This window comes from Trichosurus vulpecula, chromosome 4 (genome assembly GCF_011100635.1).
Source record: "Trichosurus vulpecula isolate mTriVul1 chromosome 4, mTriVul1.pri, whole genome shotgun sequence".
Classification (NCBI taxonomy): Eukaryota; Metazoa; Chordata; class Mammalia; order Diprotodontia; family Phalangeridae; genus Trichosurus; species Trichosurus vulpecula.
In genome coordinates this window covers 391288508-391305862 of record NC_050576.1, presented here as the reverse complement: position 1 = coordinate 391305862, position 17355 = coordinate 391288508, and the positions used below count along the sequence as shown (strand labels likewise).

Genomic DNA, 17355 nt, shown 5'->3' with positions numbered 1-17355 from the left:
ACCTTGTCAAAGCACCTGGTACAAACTAGGAGCTTAATGAATACTCAGATTGATTCACAAAATATCCGGGCTGGAAGAGATCCAAAGATCTAGAGCTTCGTGTTACAGACAAGAACACTGAGTTCCTAATTTTTGTAACTGAGTAGCAGAGCTGAAATCAGAATTAAGATCATGATTTCATAGACTGGGGTTCCACTTCATCAAGCTGCCTCACTCATGAAAAAAACATGCAGAGCATGACTGACATAACTCACACCATAAAAAATTATACAAATTACTGCAGAGCATGAAAGATAGTACTTAAATTATATTATTATATTGAAAATTTTACCTTTTTGTAGAATTGCTGTTAAATGTTCACCTAAAAGCTGCTTCTCCACACAAGCAATTAGTGGTTTCCTATACAAAGCAAAAAAAATAAAAAGGAAAATTAAAGACACCAAATGTATCACAAGGCTTAAAGGAACCGATACAATTGGCCATTCCATGAGACAAGTGGAACTTTCTATCTTTGAAGCAAATATAGCAAATGTTCATTAATCTAGAAACTAACAAATGAGGAAACTAAAATAACCAGAAAATTTTCACTGTGTAATGTTGAGAATTGCTTGCTCATAAAGACTGAAGCACTGTGAGATCCTGAAGTCACTTTTTAAAATCATTGAAAAATTTAAAATGCAGTCCATATAATGACTGTTTTTTTTAAAAAAAAAAATCTATTTTAGTTCTCTGTAATATAAGTGATCCACATGGTATACATAAAAACTCTGTTAATCAGCACATTGAATTATTGAGAATAAATAATCCTCCATGACTCCAGAAAAAGAATAGTGTGACATTAATAGTAAGAACCAAAAAGTTCTAAACAGTAAGGCAATATACAAACATGCTTAATTATCAAGTTATTAATATGGAGAATCTTAAACTTATGAAGAAATCAAAATATAAATACTTTAAAAGAATTGGTTATGTGCCAATATTAAAATTACATGAAGTTCAAAAGAACAAAAAATAGTTTGGCCTTTTTGCAAGTCTCTATCAGTAAAAGAACTCCAACAAGAAAAAACATTTAAACTATAGCCACTCTAATATCTAGAGGAAGTTTTTTGCTAATTCAGTGATAATTATTTCAGTGACAATAATGTAAAAACCTATACTTTACTGTTAATCTTATTAACATTTATAATTTCCATTGTGTCTTAGGGACAGAAAAAGAAGTTTGAGAAAGACAATTCCTGAAAGGGAAGGGCATACATTCTAATAAAACTTTCTGTTAGCATCACCAAAAAAATTTCAATTATGGATATAACTCCACGAGTCTAGGCAGTTTATACCAGAAGAACCGTGGAAGGAGGGGAACCCCAAACTTCTGGAGATAGCAGTCAGTATCCCAACTCAGCAGGATTCTCCCTCTCCATCCCTCACAAACTCCAATTTCAGCCTTTTGTGCCACAACTGTGTAGGTTTCTCTCAGTTTTGGGGAGGAAGAAAGTGCTTTTTGTTGCCTGAGACTATAGAGTCCTTGAAAAGCGCTCCCTGCCAGCAGCCAGTTGTGCTCTGTATGCTGCTAAGACACTGTTTTCATGCTCTTATTTCACAAGATAGAGCTCTAACAGGAAAAAAACCATTCCTATCTCTAATTTGAAGGACTCCACTAGATACATCTGAGGCACAATGGAGCTATGGGGTTGTTCCTTCTATTAGATTACTCTCAATTCTGCCCATCCACACATTGCAACACCTAGTGTCAAAAAGACCCAAATTCAAATCCAGTCTCCCATGTACTAGTTGTGTGACCTTGGGTTAGTCACAACCTCTACCTCAGCCCCCACAACTGTGAAATGGGGACAATAACAGCACCTACCCTTCCAGGGTTGTTGTGAGGATAAAATGAGGTAACATCTGTAAAGGATTCTGCGAACTTTAAAATGCTGTATGTTTATATAGCTATTAAATTTTTTTTCAGGAGACAGAATGTGAAAGAATTGGTACAAACTGTGACTTACCATCTTTGTTTATTTTTCTTGTTCCTCATTTCCCATTCCCCATTGTCGCTTTCCACAACCCTTCCTGCTTTAGTCACAGGTTGTATATACAAAGTTCTTTAGAATCACGAAGTACTTTACACACATTATCTTAGTTGGTCCTCACCACAGCCCTGTAAGGCATTATTATCTATTTCACTTTAAAAATGAGGAAATTAAGGAAGGGTGAGAAAGATGAAGTGACTTGTCATTACGAGTCACAAAACTAGCAAATGACCAACGACTTCTTTCCTTTACAGTATGCTGTTCTGAAACAAGCCATCCAAAGTATCTGTAGTAAGATAAATCAATACCATAGCTAAAGACAGTGATCTTGATTAAAAAAAAAAGTGACTGGCTCATTTCTATAGGTCATTTTTATTTTTAAACAAAGTGATCTGTGGGGTTAAAAAACCAAAGAGGATCAAAGAACAAAAGAGACTAAGGGTCAAAAGATTTAAGGGATACTTAAAGAATTTGAAGAAAGGAAGGTGAAAGATATGAATTAATAGTCTATGGACTAAATCTCCTGACCTGTATAAGTGAATCAATAGATTCTGTGTGAGGGACTTACAGTGTTAAGTCATACAAATGGGGAGAAAGGAGATAAGAGAGGGGAGAAAAATAATACAGGTCCACCAAGTCCATACGTGTACAGTAAAAGGATAATAATCTCTTTATTCTTTCATGATCAGCGGCTACCTGGAAAAAGACAAAAACAATGAAAGGAAAGGACTGAGGTGAAGGGACCTGAAATGGTAGGGTGTCCTGCTCCAGAACACAAAAGGACACAACACTGCTTCCTTCAGGGATTGACATTCCTAAAAGCACAGGAGAAAACAGAGAATGGATTTGGTCGACAAAGGCAATAACATAAAAATGGGATAGAAGAGAAAACTCCAGTATAATTCCTCAGAAGTTTTACCCTCATGATGCTTATAGAAAGAAGAAATAAAAGTAAGGTTACAAATAGACTGAGAGTTAAAAGAAGGCAAGAAAGAAAAAATAAAAAGAGAAATGAATAGTTTAAATCAGAAAATGAGTGAGATCATAGAACATCTGTGAGAATAAATGAATTAAACAATGCAATAAAATTAGAAAGGGGTGCATTGTATCAAAAACAGAAAACTCAAGTTCCATGAGAATGAAAGGTATACACCATTACTCTAGGCACTCAGTCAGATTTTACGACTCTGACTAATGAAGTGATGTGAGCTAAGACATCGACAAAAAGAGGTTTACATTAATCCTCTCTATTTTCTACCTACCCACCAATTTATTTTAAGGTGAAAACATTAGGTTAAAAAGCGGCAAAATCAGGGATGGTGGTGCCTACCTGTAATCCCTGCTACCTGGGTGGTTGAGTCTGTCGGAACTCCTGAGCTGGGGAGATTATGCTGTTGAGGTACCCAAACTACATTCAGCATCGATACGGAGAGTCCCTGAGAGCAGGGAAGCACCAGGTTGCCTAAGGAGGGGTGAACTGGCCTAGTTAAGAAAGTGGAACAAAGTTCCGGTGTTGGGCAGTAGTGGGATCAAGCTCATGAGCGCTTCCAACCTGAGTGAAATGAAATGGGGAGACCATTTTTTTTTCTAAAAGCAATGGGGAAATTATGTGAGTAAATATGGAACTGAAGATTCATTATTTGAGGTATACCCAATGAAACTCTTAAATATTCAACATCTGGTAAATTCCAATTGAGTATCATCAATAATAACTCAGTCTCTTTTTGTCTAGCACTTTTTAAATGGCTCAGCCTGAATTAATTTCCTTAAAAACAGGGAACACCTATTATTAGGCAGAGCAGGCAGCTATCTTGAGCGTATAAATTCAAAGGTGATGACGGCAAAGCCCTGCATACCACTACTACCCAATCTGCTGATTCCCTGAAAACAATTTTCACCTCATTAGGCCATAACACTTAAGTGAAGATTTGCTTTGTGAATGTTAACAATGTGACTTAAATGATTATACTATGACCACCAGAATTACTGAGAATATACCAAAAGAAGAAAATTTCAACTATAGTAAAAGTAGAGAAAGTAAATAGTACTCACTGTGTGCTGTGATCTAAATACGTTATTACTCTGTCTCCTTCTTCTTCTAAACGTTTGTTTACGTGGTTAAGGTATTCTGGGACCTTTCAAACAAAAAATGCCAAGAGATCAATGATGTCATAGAAGTAACACTAAAATCGCCACTGATTTTCTATTATCGCTTTCTTCTGGGAAGTTAAACTTTTTTAGAGATTAGGCTAGAAACAAAATACTAAGATTTTAGAATTGGAGTTGTAAGAGGACTAGTACAACTCATTCATTTTAAATATGAAGATGAAGCCCAGGGATTTGGAATGTCTTGTCCAGTCACACAGAATAATAAGCAGTAAGTCATGATTTGAACTCAGGTTCTTGACTCCAAATCCAACACTTTTTTTCACTTTTATTTTTCAATTAATGCGGATTTATTTTCTCTTCCTTCCACACATATTCCCTTCCAACCTCTTTCTCTCCTCTCCCTCAACCGTAATTTTACTGCCAACACTGTCTCCCTCTTTGTTCTTGGCTTAACCACTAAAATTCATTTTGAGGAACAGTTGTTGCACATTGGTTCCATTATGATGCCATGAAATAGCACGGTTTTGTTTCATTTTGTTGCACTGTCCTAGGGTAACCAATGGCTGAAGTGGATCAGGTAGAGGCTAGATGTTGAGAGCTGAGTTCACTTGGCAAGATGATCTACATTCTGTTTTTTAGTGAGGTTCCATGTACTTCCCTCGTCTGGATAAAGACATTCACTTGTTTACGTGCCGGTGAACAATTTATCAAATGAGAAGATATAAGACCTTAATGTTATGCCTCTCATTCCATTCAACATCTGCTTTGATGCAGAGTTGATAAAAAACAGGCTCTGTAAAGCAGTGTAAGGTTTCTCTTCTCTACTCCAAAGCTTCTCACAGGGAAACCAGCTCGAGTGTCGCTTTTTAAGGGCAATAACTTTGTTTCTCGGCAGCTAATAGAGATGGCCAAGTTCTGATCTGGAATTTCCTTGGTCAAATGAGAAGAAAATCACACAGCCAGGGTCCATGGCAACTACATGAGTGACACTTCGGAGAAAAGTTCAAAGGACTCGCTTAACAAAGTCAAGGGCAAGGAAACCATTGTCAGGGCACTAGCAGAGTCTGAAAAAAGAACAGGCTGGCCAGAATTCAGAAGACCAACTTCCAGGGCCAGCTCTCCAGGGTAATTAGCAAGATGACCCTGAATAATTAATTTCCTTTCTCTGGGCTCCTTTAGTTACCTATAAAAAGGGAGGTGTTGAACTAGATAACCTGTAATATCCTTTCCAACACAAATATTATATGAGTCTAAGAATAATTTTTGGGAAAACTGTGAATTTTGAGCTCATGCTTTGTTTCTGAATTTCAATTCATAGAGTATAGTGGAAAGAGCACCAGCTCTGGAGTCACAGGACCTGGTTTCAAATCCTACCTCTCCTATTTACTATATATCATGATGCGGGGCAAGTCCCATCTAAGGCCTTGGAGGCCTCCTCCAGACCCATGATCCTCTGACTCTTTTCCTCATGTATCTGCAGAGGCACTGATTTCACCTTTAAAACTGAGCATTTTTTTTATTGTTGTTGTTGAGTTCTTCACGACCCCACTTGGGGTTTACTTGGCACAGACACTTGGGTGGTTTGTCATTTCCTTCTCCAGCTCATTCTACAGATGAGGAACTGAGACAAACAGGGTTAAGGGACCTGCCCAAGGTCATACAGTGTGTATATCCGAGGCCACATATGAACTCAGGTCTTCTTGAGTCCTGGTCTAGTGCTCTATCCAACTAGCTGCACAAGGCATTTTTAAAAATATTTTTGCATTACTTCCATTTTGTGTTATCTTACTGAACTTCTGTTTTGGGGAATATTATAAAAGTTTTCAATTAATAGAGAAACATGCAGTTTATATTAATGGTAGGGATTATTAAATCTCTTAGGATATTTTTGTTTTTAGCTAAAAACCAAAATCCTGTTTTGGCTGGATCATGGCTGTAAGAAGTTTCAAAAGTGTATGTTGGCAAATGTACATAAATTAAAATTAAAAGCATAAGTACTGAAATGAAACAGAAATATTACGGCTATATTTAATATTTTTACCTCTCTTTCTTGCATGAGTCTTTGGCCTTCTGCAGCATATAAACAATTAGTCTCTTCCAAAAATTTCTGCTCAAATGAATCTTTATAGACCTAAGAAATGAATATTATTATTTAGTGACAAGAAATTAAGTCCTTGTTCTTATTTTAAATTTGAGGCTATGTAAGAAATTTTAACATGTAATTGGCACCAAGATTCAGAGAAAAACAATAAGAAGTTAAAAGTAACTGAAGAAGTTGTCTACTTTTCCATATGTATGCTCTTTTATGTACCACTGTAACCCTGCCTCTCCCAGCAGCCAGCACCACCACCATGTTGGGCCTTGAAACAATTCTTTCAAATGTCCCTGAAATGGCTGCGACTTTCTAGGCACCTGCCAGACTGGATCTCTTGGTGCCACTCAAATTCCTGGAGGCATGCTGGACCTGCTCAGATCTTGAGACAGAGATACGTATATGCCTAAATGCTGGTTTCCAAATGTCAAAATTTCTCAGCGAGGGATGTTAGGCTGAACGTCATAATCTAACATTATTGTTTCAAATAAGGTTGTTTTTATGGAGCCAGTGTCACAAAGGGCAATTCTTCATCAACAATGCTACAAAATTTGGTACCAGTTCCTGGGTAGCCAAAATTTAGACAATAAAATTCTTAAAAACCAGTCTTTACAGAGAAAGACCTGAGATTATAAAACACATGAGCTTAGGGATCTTGACAATGTGTTTGGACCAAGATAAAGGTAAAAACAAATAAAAATTCTTCGATATTTTATTAGAGAGATGGGAGGAAGTGCTAATTTTCCTCCTCAAGAATCCCCTAGCCTATAGTTCAGTATTTTTCTGGAGATGACAATTATGAGCTGAATTTCAACACTGTATTTTTTAAAGGACAGATATTCTACTGCTAAGGAATAATTTTTCTCTGCAGAAGAAAAGAGTGATGAAAATTATGGAATTCAAAGAACTAGAGAGGGAAGGATAAGAAATAAACTCGGGCACTCATGAGTCAATTTCTTCATAATTTCCTTCCTTTCAAAAGAAAGACAGTAATCAATAAGCCTGACAGAAGTTGGGCTCAAAACTGAAGCACTACTAAAGATGTGCTTTTTGGTTCCCTTCTCCCATTCTCAGAAGCAGATCTGATACCTTCCGGTTAAGTGCAACCCCTTTACTGATGAATTACTGCTATGAATTCCTTAACATTACTCTGTAATGTTTAACAATCCAAGTACAGAAAAAACCTCAACCTGGACCCGACCACTAAAACAGACTGTCTGGAAGGTAGGTGGAAGACAGGAATGAAGAAAGCCCAAACCTTGAATTCATGGTGAGATTTGGTCGTGATGTATTAAGATTATCGGCTAAGGGACTTTGTATGTGGGGTATTTCTGCATTAACATTTAGGAGAGTAGTTCAGGTAATTAGAGAAAGGTTCTGAAGCTCAGGTTGTAATTTTCTTCAAGCCTCTGGCTTAAAAGGTTTCTAATCAAGCAAATCACACCAAAAAGTAACAGTGGTTGATTTAGGAGAAAAACAAATCTATTAAATTCTTTTTGATGTAGCATGTAATATAGCATGTTACCAATTGTGGTTGATTAGCACATTAAATTAAACCTATTTATGCTTCTAGTTGCAAAAATTGTGTCTACTAACAGTGTAGCAGAAGGTCACAAGATGGGTATTTACACATAAAAGTAAAGCTTTTAAGTTTTCCAATAAATTAGCAATACTTACTTTCTAGAGTGTTAAGTTAGGATTCTGCCCCCTCCTGAGTTAAAATGTGAAAGAGAGAGGATTTTGATCACACCTGTCCTTAAAATCTCAAGGCAGAATTTTAAAATATGTGGACAGGACTTCTGCCCCCCATCCTTACAATCCATTAACTCAACAAGGAACTCCTGTTTTGCACTGAACAGCCTTTCATAGATACTTAACATATTTCAAGGTCAGTGGCTTAATTATTTATATATGGTCCTTCCAGGTCCCACCTTAATCATCCAAGAGTGATTAGTTCAGTACTGTTTAGACAACTGTTTGTATAGTCCTGTGTATATTACCATAGATTAATTCTTGTAAAATGGCTAATGTATGTGTAACAAATGACAACTCTATTCTTAGAAGGCCACCTGAAAGAAGGGAAGCTACCCACTTCCACATCCCTGTTCCAGTAAAAAGCTAAAGCAGACGAAATGATGATCAAGATATCCAATAAGAAGTAACATCCTCCAACCCAGAACCACAATTATAGTCAGCGGACCCCCAGCAAAGCTAATGTCAATTCAGGCAAAAAACATGTGTAGACTTGCAAGGCTCTGTGTGTGTGTGTGTGTGTGTGTGTGTGTGTGTGTGTGTATCCCCTCAGGCAGCAAGAGTGAAGAGCTCCCCTTAGAAGTCTCCCACCTTTGGAAGTCACTGAGATCAGCAGCAGTGTGACTGTACCAACACTTCAGGCCCAGGAGGGTTCCATGCCACCTAGCAGCACCCTGTCCTGACATACAATAGAGAGTCTAGAAGATCCAGGGCTATGAACCTCTAAGATTGCCAGGAGGTAGAAGTTTTAGCACAGGAGCCCAGGTTACTAGAGTTGAGACAAAGCAGGGTCGACCAACCCATCCAAAACAAACTACTACTTCAGGAGGGGGTGAAACATGACCTTGGCAAAAAGCTCCAGTTCAGGGACTAAGGCTGGAGATTCGAGTAAACTGAAGCCAATGACCACTGTAATAATTATTGCAGACCTAGATATGCCCCAAAATCCAACCTGGAAGAGAGTAACTTCTTAACAACAGCAAGCAGAGACCCAAAAGGGAAAAAAAAAAAAAGGATTTTCCACAACAACTCTATGAAAACCTAGGAGAAATGAAACAAATAATAAAAAAACGAAATAAAAGCTCTTGAGAAAAGAATTGGAAAAGAGTTTAGAACAGAAAGCAGTAAACCTTATCTGAGTAACAGACTCTGAAAATTAGAATAGGCCAAACAGAAGTCAACAATTAGAACAAAAATAAAAAGATTTTTTAAATTGGAAAGACAATTTAAGGTATCTGGTATCAAAGAGGTCTGCAAAAAAGGTCAAGTAGAGTTGATTTAAGAACCATCAGACTCTATGAAAAACCATGATAAAAAAAAAAAAAGCTTGTATACTTACATTTCAAGGAATAAGGGGGAAAGTAAAGAGAGAAGGAAAAAAAAATCATCCTCCTGAAAGAAATATGAAAAGCAAGTTCCAATAATGCTATAACCCAAATCCAGAGTTTCCATACCAAAGCAAAGAAAAAGCACTTCAAGTGTCTAGAACAGGCCTGCACAACCTGTGGCCCACAGAAGGTAGAGAGTAGTTTAAGTTCCCCGTGATGGCAATCAGACTTAGCTACAGAAGGAGAGATATTGGAATATGATATTCCAAGAGGCAGAAAGAAGATATGGGCTAACCAATAAAAGTAACTTAATCATTCAAAGGTAGGTACGATCCTACAAGGGAAAAAAGTAAAACATGAATGGAAGAGAACTTTCCAACAGTTTCCAACAGTTCTAAAGAAAAGACCTACACAAGGACAACAGTGTTGTAAAGAAAATAAAAACTTTCAAAGTCTCTATTAGGAACTTTGAAATGCAAATGTCAAGAGTTGATAAAAACCTTTATTTGAGCAAGTGATGACGTAGTGTTAATTTCTAACACAAGTGTCCCTTCAGAATCTTAATGTCTTCAAAGGGTATTAAGCAAATCAAAGCATCTAGAAATGGTCTGGTTCTGTTCTGAGGCCTGTTAAAAGTATAAAGAGAAGAGACAATAAAAAGAAAGGAGGGAGAAGTGGGTAGAACTTGTTAATTTTCCTAATGGGGCAGTAAGAAGAGTATAGAAACTTAGAGGAAAAGATGAGAGGACCAGGCATCAAGTAAATGTTCCCTCATATCTGAACTGGACAAAGTCAGGTTAAATACACATACACGTGCTTACGTGCACCACAAACAGATGTTGTAGAAATACATCAGATTCAACAGAGAAACACAGAATGGGTGGAGGTGGAGAAGGTTAAGTGAGAGCCTAATCCTGGGGAAAGAATAGTCACAAGAAAAACAAACTTCTTGATCCATAAGGAGGGATTAAAAAGAACAGAACTGTAATCTAAGGGGGTACCCAGCAATTGGGAATGGCTAACTAAATGCAATGGGACATCCCTATAATGTTAAGAAATGATGAAAGAGATGGTTTCAGAGGATCCTGAGAAGTAGGAAATGATACAGAGTGAAGTGAGTAGAACCAGGAAACCAAATTTTGCAAGGACAACAATGTTGTAAAGAAAATAAAAACTTTCAAAGCCTTGAGAACTGAATAAAAGTCATGACCAAGCTTATGTCTTCAGAGAGCCATGAGACAATATTACATACCTCCTGTTAGAGAAGTGATGGTACAGGGAGAGACATCTCTGGACTTGGGCACCAAAGGCTTGGTTTTGTTTGCCTAAGCTTATTTCCCCCCCTGTCCTTTTATCTAATAAGGAAGGAAATATCTAAGGGAGAGGGGGGAGTTTGAAATAGTGATGTCAGGCAAAGAATGCCACCAAATCATTAAAAAAATGCACAGAATAGAACAGAGAAGCAGACAATTGTGAAAGTAACATGTGGAATTTATTATAAACCTTTTAAAGAAGCAAGCAGTGTGCAATGAAAACCAATCCTCCTTTGTGTTCTGCTGTGTATATAAATGCTCATTTTTGTTGGGTGATCAAATTCAGAATTTAAAAATCAAGTTTTTAATAAAGAAGAGCACAAACAGAACTTGAAAGAACTGATTGCAGAAGGTGCTATGAAAGGTGAAAAAGGGAAAGCGAAAGGGGAGGTTAGGAAACCAAAACCAAGACTGGTTTACTTTTATACTGTTGCTGGTTCTGCTTACTAAAAGGAAAAACAAAATTGATAATACCCTCAAGACAATTTTAATTGCATCCCTTTAAAACATTTTGTTCCCCAAACACGCTATTTGACAAAGAAAATCCTATACTGTGATATCTACTAACAGAATTAGAAGCAAATTAAAAAGACCACAATGCTGCCACTCCAGCTTCCCAAAGCTGACATTTCAAAAAGGCAATAAAGTTTAAGTGGTATTACTGTGGATGTACTCAGACTTGCAAAATTGCTTTTTAACAAAAGCATCCTAGGAAAATCTATTGTATTACATTTTAAATGAATAATGTTTTTCTACCAAACAGAAAAAAAAGAAGAGGTGAAGGTAATAGATTAAGTTCTGGACCTGTGATTTCATTGGTTTAATGAACTTCCAAAATAGAAATCCACTCTCCTGGTACAGAAAGGGAACTCATCGGTAACCTGCAGTCTTAAGGTTTTGCCTGGGCCACTGACCTGTTAAATGACTTATCAATGGTCACAGAGATGGTATGTCAGAGGCTGGAGCAAAAAACATGCCTCCCCAACTCCAAAAATGACCTTTTACGCAATGCCACTTTTCCCATTAAAAATCAACTGAGTTCGTTACTGAAAATTACGTAGTTATTTTTAAAATTCTTTTTTTTAATTTTAAGGCATGAATTAGAATGTCAGATTTAAGAAACTGCACTGAAATGATCACAAGATTATATACTTACTTGAAGATCAGAGAGCATGCTCAAAAGACTTCGTAATAAGCTCCTGTCTACAGCTTCGCCATTTCTCTCTCGTTCAATTAACAGAAGAATTCCATCAATAGTTTTACTTTGAACCAGCTTATCACTAATAACATGGTTTCTAAATAGTTCTAATCCCATGTCCCTGTACAAACAATAAAGAGCAAAGTTAGATCTGGGGGTCAGTCAGTATGATTAGTTTTACTATTATAGAATTGGCAGCGAAAAGACACTTTTACGTCTCTGCATCAGAATGTCAAAAATATTCCTTTAGCAATTTAATGCACTTGAAGTTTCTTTAAATAGCAAACCTCCCTTTCAGGATGATTATATACGCCTTTACTCACTCTATACTGCAAAGCATTTTACCTGCTGTTCTTTATACATGACATTCTATTTCCTGCCTCTGACAGGCTGCCTGCTATGCCTGGAATGCTCTCCCTCATCTCAGGCTCAGCCCGTAGGCTACCTCCTAAAAAAATCCTCTCCTGATTCCTAGTTGTTGGTGTATTTCCTTTCCTCCAAATTTATTTTGTATTTTGTGTGTACATGTTTCGTTCCCGTCTTTGTAAGCACCCAGCACAATGTTGTGTGCATAGCTTGAGTACTTATTCTTGAATAGGAACAAAGTTGTACTATTCTAACGAAACACGGCAGGGTCATAAACCCCCACTCTACTGTATGAAATGCGCTCACCTAAATTCAGGGCTTCCAACCACTTTTGTTGGGTGACTGGCTGGCTATGAATTTCATGGGCCTTGGGATCCAGTGCTTTTTGTCCTTGCTTTACTCCCTTTCTTCATTCCCTATATTTGCTTTTCTTCATCAGACTTCTTTTTCTACGTCTACTTCTCTTTCCCACCAAACTTTTCTAAATCTAATTTCTTTCTGCCTCTCTTGGTCAAGACTTTCATCCTTGTATAAGACACATACTAGTAATTTATTCATTTTGTTAAAGTATGCTTTAACTGCTTATGTGCTATATAAGTCCATTGCTTATACATCTATGCATATTATACTTACTGTGATGGATCCAAGATTTCATCAGTGTGGGTACTCCCTCCACCAATGCAGATTGCAACCCTTCCAATGCCTTCTCATTCTGTGATTCTGTGATTCTTATCCATGTCTTTCCATAAATCTTCCATAGAAGACCTACTCAACATGCTGGAGGCCTTTTTTCTCACTTTTTAATGGCCCAAAGGTATCAAAATACCAAACTGTCCACCTGTATATCTTTTATATTGCTTATCACATGCAATTTATTGATAACATGCTGAAGCCTAGAAGTGGCAATAAAGTACAGTGGACTGTGCCACTGGATATGGGAGTCAGAAGACCCTAATTCTAGCTCTACTACTTACTACCCATGTGATCTTGGGCAAATCACTTAACACCTGTTTCCTCATCTTCAAGATGAAGGAGTTGGGCTAGATGATCTCTCAGGTCTTTCATTAAGTTGTAAATCCAATGATCTTTGCCCACCATACATTTCCACTGCCCTTTGTATTAATTGTAATTTCAATTCTTCTGTGCATATGGTGTTCCAATGGCCATACAGAATCTGGGAGAACACTAGTTTTTGAAATTTAGCCTTTCAAGGCATTTAATTAGTAATTTGGGATTACTGAAAGCACTATAGTTTCTCAAGACTAATCCAGTCATTTCCTCTTAAACAATTCTAGTCTCAGCTTAATTGTCCATTTGCCTTCCTTGGTCAAGATGAACCAATTTAACAGGCTGCTCAATCAGCAACATATCACAGTATTGGCAATGTTAATTTTTAATCAATTTTGTCCACCATGACAACAACCTGATTTCTTTTCCCTACTGTGGTAGCCAGCAGAGCCTTGCACAAAGCAGATATTGTTTATTGAATTAAATCATCCAAAGGAGAACTTCTTTGTACAATGTCATATTGACAGATTTGGAAAATCTTGCTATCAACAGGGAGTCAGTCCTTCAAAGGACATCTTCCATGACAACAGCAAACGTCTGAGCTTTATACATATTTGTTTTACATTTAATTTTGCCAGGTTCCTCTCTTACACTTTCATAAAGGATAACCTAGCCTAATCTCACAAAGATTTCCCAAGGTAAGGAAGCTCAGTATGTTTTCTCACATATCCACTCCAAAAGTAGTTTCTGTGATTCTTTTTAAGCTTTCTTGAAAAATCAGTTCCAGTTTCTTGAGAAATCACAAAGAGGTGACTTGTGTCACCTAATAAGATTTCTTTTATGTATCCGGTCAGGTCTAATCCTTCTTCCTTGCCACTCCCACTTACTTGTTCACTAGATACAGAGAGTACAATCCAAATCATGGTTGATGAGAATATATCATTATATATATGTGTATATATATGTTTAAAGAACACATAAAAAACCTCAATAATCTGTTGAATTTTCTCTCTGTTTACTAAACTTCCTGATTTTTACCTATAAAGGCCCTAGGGAATGATCTGGTACAGTGAGACCTAATGCCAGCTCTTCAAAGCCGTTTCTACTCTATTGTTTAGTTTCATGAAGTGATACTACTTTTTGCTTTTCATCATCTTCATTATAATATTAGGCAAATGATCTTGTAATAGCTAACAAACAGGTGATAACTTTTGCTGCCACATTTTTCCATTTGTCAAAGAAATAGTGTTTGTTGATGGAGGTAATTTCTGGGCTCTTTCCAACCCTGGAATTGTGGTGACTGTTTACTGGCTAAATTACCCACCTTCCCAAAATGGTGAAAAGACTCCCATTATCTGGAGTTGATGGTTTACATAAAAAATTGGAGTTTCTATAATCATATGAAATGTTTTCTTCTTATCTTAAATCCTTTTCTTCTAAAGTGAAATTTTGACTTTGATGAACAATGCTGATTCTGACGTGACTATGTTCATAGCCACTGAATTTCTATGAAACGGTTTTCATTTTTTTATGTCATTCAAGTACTTGCCATCCAGTGCCTTCCAACCTTCTTCTTAAATAAAATGTTGAGATACAGGCACAGGGTATTTGTTTTTTGGGTGCATGATGAAACTAATTGTTTTATTTACTTCTTTGAAGAGAATTTCTGATCTCTCCTTCCATTTAGCTGTAACATCTTTAATTCTTCTGATTTCATTTGTAGCACATGCCAATAGGAATCTGGTTCAGTTCCTCCAGTAGTGTGACAATTTGATTGTTGGACAAAGATCACACATTAAGAGTACCAACACTGAATGTTTGCAGATGCTCTTAGACTGTGAGAATTTTAGTGCCCGTTGCCCCACTTTCTACCACTACAGAAGCAAAAGGGCACTGCACAAAACTGAGGGCAGTCCTGTGATTTTGTCCATTTCATGGATTGCTATGGCCAAAAAGAAATCACCACCTGGTAGCCAACCTTCCGGTGATAAGCTTTTACAGACACAGCTAGGGCTGGCCCTTAGAAAACAGATGCACAGTGCACACAGGCGTGCGTGCACACACACACACCCCCTCTTATGCTATTTTGTTTTTGTGTGAAGTCAGTTCAAATATTATTCACTGCATTTGACCACCATCACTATCACCACCATCACCATCACTACCACCCTAACAAAATAAACAAGGTATCTGGAATCAGAAGACCTCTGTTTGAGTCCCAGCACTGCCATATGATACCTATGTGACTTTGGAAATGTCATTTACTGTATCCCTGAGCCACAGCTTCCTCATCTGTAAAACGAGGAGACTAGACTACATGATCTCTAAGGGCCTTCCTAGCTGTAAATCTCATCACCATGAGAGAAGATATTACTTCAGAACAATTTACTTTCATTTAATTTTTTAATATAAGAAACTTGGCTAATATCTAAATATTTACTTTCTGAGATAGCTATATACTAAAATATTTCAATATATGTAACACTTGTGTATTCCTATAATCACATATGTATTATCTTAAAAAATATCATCCTATACTTTCCTTCAGTTAAACAGAATTAATATTTTCATGTGAATTAGAAATGCTAAATTATAAATGGTCTTGTTAAGGATTTCTCTTTAATAATTAATCTAGCTCAATAACATTTCCATAAACAGTTGTTCATAGATATTTTCTGAACCTGGTTTTGATACTCTTGAAGGTAGAAAAAATGCCTTCCATAAGAAAGATGATCACACAATGCCAAAGAGTTTCTGAGCCACACAAATACTTTCTCATGCACAGCAAGAAAGTTTGCATTATTTTAAAATACTACAGAAGCAGAATAAACAATTGTTAACTATGTGTGTGTGTGTGTATATATGTACACACACACACATACATACATATGTATATATACACATACATACATACATATATATGTGTATGTATATATATATATATGTATGTATGTATGTATGTATATACACATACACTTTTAAGTCTAAGAATTGAAAATTTCTTTTTTACCTTTTGGTAGAGATTGTTCTAATCTGTCCAATTTCACTGAATACACATCTTTTAAAAGCCTAAACTTACACTTTGCATTTTATTTTATACTTTAAAAAGCAAAATCAGGCACATTAAAAGTTTCTTGGATTCTGATACGCAATAGTTGCAGAATGATGTGAAAGTAATTTAAACTGATCTTTAAAAGTCAATATTACATCCCTGGTTTCTTTTTTTTTCATTTGATGATATTAGCCAGCTTGCTCTTTGCATCTGTTCCCCCCACCCCCAAGTTACACATAGAAATGCCTCATTTATCTTGCCAACTTCTGGCAAACTCAACCATCTAGAACACAGCCACAAACTGGAAAAGAGGTGGAAGTGGCTGAGCATTAAGGAAAAGAACTGTTATACCAATATTGATTCTGGATAATAAAACCCAGCTTTCTCCTCTCAGCAGAGGGGTGGAGCCTATATGTATGTGAAATGTGTTAGTTCATGGGATCTATTAGTTTTATTATAAGGGAAGGTTCAATTTGAGCTTCAAGACAATGACTGTTTTACATTTTAAAAGCCATCACAAAGCCCATGCACTCTCCTCAAGCCAAACAAAGCAAACTGCTCAAGTTTCGTGTGTACAATTTAAGGTTACTGGCAAAAGAAAACTGGCCCTTTGGTTGACCATGGCAACCCACAGTTCTTTAGGGCTACTCTAGATCAGAAGTAATGGGAGGTGGAAGCGGGGACAAAGAGAGACATGTAAAAAATCATTCCTCCTGAGGGTAGTGAGTGAGCAATGCCAGCTGACCTGGCCATGGAGGAAAACAAAAACCACCCACTAAAAAAGGACAGTTATAAATACCTCAAATCAATCAAGGAAAATTAAATCATATTTAGCATACTGCTTAACAAAGAAGGGAACATTTTACAAATATTTCATGATAAATGATTAAGACAAAAAACATCCAGTGCTTATACGATTATGGTAAGCTATAGATAATTAAAAAAAAAATTCATGTATCCAGAATACTTCATTCCCCAATAAGTCTAGAAAAATGAAGTGTTATTGGGTAGAAAATCAATTCCTTTGACCTTAAAAATAAGTCTTGAGGAAGAAAGACAATAAAAGTTTTTTTCCTCAGGATTATTAATACAACATAATGATTCTGC

At 36.7% G+C, this 17355-nt stretch overlaps 1 protein-coding gene across 1 annotated transcript in view; it reads right to left on the bottom strand.

The window, feature by feature from the left end:
• The window catches only part of CUL4A (cullin 4A), a 65194-nt gene that overhangs the window by 24038 nt on the left and 23801 nt on the right, over positions 1-17355 (bottom strand). Inside the window, exons 6-9 of the mRNA XM_036753942.1 lie at positions 11781-11943; positions 6181-6270; positions 4083-4165; positions 332-399 (exon numbers count right to left, since the gene is read on the bottom strand). Coding sequence (XP_036609837.1) covers positions 332-399; positions 4083-4165; positions 6181-6270; positions 11781-11943 — 404 coding nt within the window. The remainder of the gene's footprint in view (positions 1-331; positions 400-4082; positions 4166-6180; positions 6271-11780; positions 11944-17355) is intronic.